The sequence below is a fragment of the Hydra vulgaris genome, chromosome 15 (genome assembly GCF_038396675.1).
Source record: "Hydra vulgaris chromosome 15, alternate assembly HydraT2T_AEP".
Taxonomy (NCBI): domain Eukaryota; kingdom Metazoa; phylum Cnidaria; class Hydrozoa; order Anthoathecata; family Hydridae; genus Hydra; species Hydra vulgaris.
The window spans coordinates 43,798,000-43,805,000 of record NC_088934.1 but is presented as its reverse complement, the minus strand read 5'-3'; the positions used below and the strand labels follow the sequence as shown (position 1 = coordinate 43,805,000).

The 7,001-nt window shown below is 28.2% G+C and overlaps 1 protein-coding gene across 1 annotated transcript; it reads left to right on the top strand.

Annotated features, from left to right (window-relative positions):
- Positions 1-5,399: 5,399 nt before the first annotated feature.
- On the top strand, positions 5,400-6,707 carry LOC100209638 (nematogalectin-related). Its single transcript, NM_001280953.1, is given in 3 exon segments — positions 5,400-5,492; positions 5,769-6,143; positions 6,351-6,707. Coding segments are annotated over 3 exon segments (825 nt in total).
- Positions 6,708-7,001: the final 294 nt, after the last annotated feature.

The window sequence follows — 7,001 nt, the reverse complement described above, 5'->3', positions numbered from 1 at the left end:
GCAAAATCCTTTCTTTTTTTTTATTATTAGAAATTAAATGTTTGGTGGTTACAGTATTCACATAAGAGTATAAATAAATATACGTGTGCGTGTGTGTGTGTGTGTGTGTGTGTGTGTGTGTGTGTGTGTGTGTGTTTGTGTGTGTGTGTGTGTGTGATATCAATCAAAAAATAATTATTTTATTGTTTTTGATGTTTAATCTAGATTCTTATTTACTTTTTGCATGCTTTTAACGGATGTTTGCAAACGTGTATGAGTATCTTTGTATTAAAAAATTTTGTATCTACTTGTTTGTTAGACAATGATCAATGATTTCATGTGATAGTAATTTAGAGTATGATATGGTGTTATATATCGTTGCAAGCCATTTTGTGGAATGAATGTAATAACTGAACCAATCTGTAAAACCAAAGTTTATTAATTGTTACCATTAAATAGTCATTAAATAGGTCGTTTAGATAAAAAATAATAATAATAATAAAAAGTAAAGTAAAAATAAAGCTGAATTAAATATATTGTAAATAAAGTTAAGTATATAACTTATTTTTAAGGTGCGACAGGTTTGACGGGTAGTAAATAAAATTCATATAAGTATTTGTATATTTATATAAATATTTCATAAATATTTATGTATTCATACAAATATATCATAAATATTTGTAGGAGTATTAGTTCTTAATACAAACATGAGTTTTAGTTCACATTAATTTTTGTCTCTCACATAATTGATGATAAGATTTATGAAAAGAAAAAACTAACGTTTCAAAAATGAAACTAATTATGCAATAAAATATGAAAATAGAAGGTAAAAAATCTTATCACAATAAATGAATAAAAAGTAGACAGAATGAATAATAATAATAATAATAATAATAATAATAATAATAAATAAAAGTAGCAATAGCAAAAAAAGACATTTGGTATTACAGTACTTTTACCTCCTTTAAAAAGAAGTACACAATGCATAAATTAAAACGAATCACACAGTGCATAAATAATAACAAAGCTTTATGAAAAGTATACACCTGATAAACGATTAAATTAATCAGCTTGCCGCTGACCGTATTTAAATTTTTACCCCATTTAATTTAAATATTATTACAAGTTTTCATAATTTAAAACTTTTCAAGGTTTAAGTTTAATAATGGACGATTCTGTGAAATTAAATCAACATTAGGACTTGCATAAGCTTTTAAAAAGGGTTAAAATAGTAGACTCTAAAGATTATTTATGATTACCTTGGGCATCTTACGATTGGAAACCTCTATTTGACATCTTACGATTGGAAACCTCCATTTGGCACCTTACAATTGGAAACCTCTACTGAACATCTTACAATTGGAAACCTCTACTTAACATCTTACAATTGGAAACCTCCACTTGAAAATTTTTATGCTTGAATTGCTAGCACTGGCGCTGCTGAAAATTTTTAACCTAACATGTCTTGGGAAAATGCAAAAAAAAAAAAAATTGAAGTTTAATTTAGCATATCTATCTTAAAAATTTAGTTTATCTATCTTAAAAGTATCTTTAGTAATTAAATAAGATGCCAACCGAGGCCTGTATTTTGTAGAATTACAATACTTGGAATAATTTTTCAACTTCAACTCAGGATTTTTTGCTTAAATAATTAAGATTATAAGTTTAGTTAGACTATTTAGGATTCTTTTCAAAGGTCCCAACACTTAAAAGACCCGACAACTTTAAGTTTTTTACAAAGGGCTAACTTAACAAAGCAAAACCATGTTTTTTAAAGTCATCATAATAAAACTTGCATTATCATAAAAGTTCTGTTGTTTATTTTCATTCAGCAAGGCAATAAGTCAAAGAAAAGAAAAAACAAGTTGCAGATTCTTGTAGAAAAATATTGAATATGCAGAAAGTATTAAACATGAAGAAAATTTAGATTATATATTATATTCTTTTTTTATATTATATATATGTTATATTTATTTTTATATGTATTTAAAAAGTTTTTTTAATTTAATTTTTATAAAGAGCAAATCGTAATAGTTATAAGTTTTAACTTAATTTTTTAAACTTTTTTTTTTTTACAATAAATGCTTTTTAACTTAATTTTCTTTGCATCAACACTTTTTTATTATATAAATGCTTTTTGATTTTTCAATAATTTTTTTCAATTTTTTTGCTATCCTCCGTGTCATGTTATTTCAATCTTCTAAGGTATTGATGTCCTTAAATTATTGAAAGTACAAAAGTGTTTTAGGTTTGATGACAGTGACTTCTCCCAGAAGTCACTGTCATCATGATTACTGATGAATAAAAAGTGATGAGTTTTTTTACTACAGAAAAGTTTTCTGGAAAAGATTTTCATTAAAATATATAAGGTTTTGCGGTTTATTGGTTTGCGGTTCCTTCTCTCGCTATTTGCCATATAGAGGCTAAAAATATGTAAAGAAATTGTAGTAGCGAAAAATAAATAAGGATTGTCAGAATGTTTTGAAAAGTTATAGAGAAATAAAATGTAACTCCTAATGAAGTAACTTTAAATTTCTCTCAAGGTTGCTTTTAATTTTTAAAAAGTTAAACGCTAAGAACTTTTTTATTGCATTTTTGGATATTGGAAACATTTAGTTACTATATTTCTAACCAATAAATTATTGGAAGACTGGGGCTTCTTGGCTTTAGAGGTGGATTGACATAAATAATTTAAATTCGGAGTTTTTTTGTTGATGTTGAGAAAACATCAAAAATCACATTAAAATACTACATCTACTCAAAAAACTTAACTTCCATAATTAAACGAATTGCGCATGCGTATAGAAGACTTATAAAGTTGAATGTTTATTGGTTTAAAAAACAATATTGAGAACTGAGAACTTTTTTGGCTTTTTTTTTTGGAAATTGATTGGAAAGTATGAGTAACTAAAACATAACCCGACCATCAATTTATTTATTTTCGCGTCACGGTAAGGAAGGAGGCGTGAATTTCCTGGTTAAATGCACTTCCGCGGTGCTCTGTGACAAGACCATAAGGACTTCTTGAGGCACCTAAAAAAAAAATATATTATTCTTATTTTCTCTTTTTTTTGATTATTAATATTTATTTTATTTATCTGCAGTCAATATTGCATAAACTTGTATTTCACATGCCAACTAACTCCGTTGTCAGTAAAGTTTAGTAAAGTTACGCTAGCTCAAACCCGTTCTTGTAAAAAAAAGTGCCAAAGTGTTTACATTTTACCTTCTAATATATAATACATACCATATACACAGGGGCGATTTTACTGGTGTGTGTGTTTGTATGGTACCCCTTCTTTTCCCCAAAAAAGTCAATTTTTAACTTATAGTCGGATTTTTCAGGAATATAGTCGGTTAGTCAGAATTCGACACATTTCGGTCGACAGAAAACAGTTAACAGTTTTTCAAGATTAACCCCCTCCCTTATTTTATTCCTAGAATCGCCCCTGCATATATAATATATACCAACCACCAACCGATTATATTAGTATATGATTACTATTTTCATATTTGATTATACATGAATATAGTGTCAACCTGAGATTTATTACATAAAACGTTCTATCTTATAAAAAATAGAAATTGACTACAATTTAAACAACCACAAGTAAGCATAAATAATTTTTTTATAACTTAATATATTTTACGTATCATTGTAGCTAACTCTAACAACTTTAATTGTAAACTTGTTTAATAACAATAAGACAAGGTTCTGTTTTACTTTTTAGGATCAATCTTGGGTTAAATTATTTTATTTAACCCAAATTTGAAACATTCGGGTTGAGTAAAGTATTTAAATGACACTATTTTTATATACAAAGTAAATGCATTATACACACAACGTTATAAGTTTCCCACACAACAACAGCAACAAAATAATTACATAGAAATTGGAATAGGAGTGTGCGCATACTGTAAACAACAACTAAAACACATATATGATTGTAACTATATAAGCATATATATATATATATATATATATATATATATATATATATATATATATATATATATATATATATATATATATATATATAGTTACCATCTTATTTTACAATGGTTTCAAAATAAACATTTATAATATAGTTTCTAATGTTATTAATATTCCTATTATTAGAATCTACAACAACAACTTTTTGTTTGTCGTAAATAATCTCTTAACAGCATGTATTTTAAAACGGTCATAAAAAAAAGAACAAAAATGTTTCATAACTTTTTAATTTAATAATAGTTTTAAAATTGATTTTCTTACTTGTAACAAAAATAAACTTTTAAGCACTGTTTTGAAAAAAATATATTTAAGCTATCCCTCCCCCCCCCCCCTCTTTTTTTTAAATCATGCAGAAAAACCATGCTCTCCAAATGTTAAATATTAGACGATTTTCTGTAAATTTTAAAAGCAAATACTTTCATTTTAAAAATATTTGCATGCAAATACTTTAAAACTTATGATAGCGAATAAAAATTAATATAAACAATAGTAAATGCTAGAAACATTTAACAATAAGTTTGTAATAAAAATATCAATATGTATTTTAGTTATAAATTATAATAGTTACTTAAATATTATAAAATTTATTTTTTGTAAAAAGAAATTAATTTGTTGTTTGCAAATGTTGTTTCTAAAAACAGCCATGCGGTGGCAGATGGCTGGCAAAATGGCTTTATGAATAGATTTTCAAGGTATGAGCCTCAAACAATCTCATTAATTATTCATAGTCTATTGATGATCTAACTGTTAGCAAACAGGTTCGAAAACGAAGAAGGCAGAAATCAATCAAACTTATAGCCATGTAATGCGAAGTCTAACTTACTATAGCGAATAGACTAAATTGTTATGTGTTTGTACTTTCGTAATTAATTGTTTAAATTTTTTGGTTTATAGGATATGAGGTTATTGCCACAGGCTCTTGTAGTGGCCGTGGTGGTGGTGCTCTACACTGACCATGCAGTAAGTTATAATTTTTTTTATAAAACATTTGATTAAAGGTTAAGTTTCTGTTTCGCAACAAGTTTTCTATTTAAGATCCATTTTGAACTTTCAGTGTCAGTTGTTAACATTGTTTATAATTTTGCTTAATGGGACGCCATTCCATTCTAAACCAAACAAACGTTTTGTTCGCACTGGTCCAACTCCAGCCTCTAAATACTTTATAACTACACGCATTTATGCGTAAACTATTCAAGCGTGTTTATGCGCAAGTTCGAGAAAAAAAAAATATTCGCAAGTATAAGCGCCCGGAGGAAAATTTGTATCAAAATACTTCGGATTTCTTAAATCACTCCATAAAGTATAAACATGGACTTTTGGATATAACGGCGTGATGACGTAAATTGAAATAACTAATACAAGCTGAGTTTTTGTTAGTTTTTTGGTTAAATACAATTTTGTTAGTTAAAATTTTGTTCAATGTAATATGCCGGATGCATTGCTATCTAATGGTAGAACATATTGGAACATCCAAATGATTTTTTGCGCTGTAGTATTACTTATTTTGAATACTTATACGGTAATACTATTGTTTCATAACAATATTTCTTATGTTGCTAGCGGCAACTTGTTTCCTTTCGATTTGCTACCACCACAAAAGATACTGAACAATAATGGCTGACGTTATTACTATATTACTGCTCTTTTTCATAATATACAATAAAAATGGTTTATCGGTGTTAACGCAAATAAACTGCCCTATAAAAATTTATTATATTTAACTTAAATAAAAAAGTTTTTTGTTTTATTATACTAAAAAATGCCATTATAGTTAATTTTGTTTATTTTATTTTAGCATTCTTTTCCCGTTTCTCCTGTACCACCACTACTCAATAAGTTGTTAAAAGACCAAAATGTTACTCTTGGATTCATATTAAAGGGACTTCAAGGTCCACCTGGTAGAGATGGTTTACCTGGTGCAGCAGGTTTTCCGGGTCCTCCAGGTCCACCTGGATGGAAAGGTGACCCAGGTGCACCAGGTGCTCCGGGAATAAACGGATTTTTAGGAGGTCCTGGTCCTCAAGGACCTCCAGGAAATGATGGTTTTCCCGGACCTCCAGGTCTTCCTGGTGCACCAGGATGGCCAGGTGGCAGTGGCATGCCTGGTCCTCCAGGTCCTCCTGGTTTACCAGGTCCAGCTGGTAATTCAGGTCCTACACCAATTAGATATGTAAGTATAAATATTATTTATTTTTAATTTTTTAAAATTTTTAAAAATTAATTTAATTTTTGCTTTTCTTTATTAGTCATGTGAATTCTTTTATTGCTTTCAAATTTAATTAATTTTAATTTTAAACTGCTTAAAAATTATATATGTATAGTGGATAAATCACCTTGATAATTTTGAGTTGAGGTTATTAAACATTAATTAATTTAGAATGGAACAGTAAAATGCGAAGAAGATACTGCTTGGTTGAGATGCAATGAATATAAACATATTTCCATTATGTCCGCATTTTGGGGAAGAAGAAACTTCGGTTTATGTACGGAACATACCGGTAATCTAGTTACGAACAAATATTGTCCAACGACTCCCTTATTCTTAACAAAAGTAAAAGATGCATGTGAAGGAACCACAATGTGTGAAATCCGATGCACTAAATTCTTCTTTCACGACCAAACCTGTTTGGATGTTTACAAATATCTTGAGGTTTACTATAAATGTATTGAGGTCATCAACGGTCACGAAGTGGTCAACGAGGACAATCTACTTAATGCCAATTTTTTGGGCTAAAAATATTATATAACACCATATGAACACCTTTTTTTAAAAAAACCTAACGCCTCACAAAAAAAAACATTGAGTCATTGTACACTAGAAGTAAACCAACAGAGAAAATTATGTCAAATAAATCGATTATTTTTTTATCGAAATTTAGCTCTATGAGATTGTTCAGTTTACTGAGAGAATAAGTTTTATATCAAACTATAAAGTGTATACTTCATATTAAATATGTATATACGGGCAAGGCAGCTCTTCAATTTTTTTATGTCTTATATCAACACGCCAACGTTATATTGCCAAAAT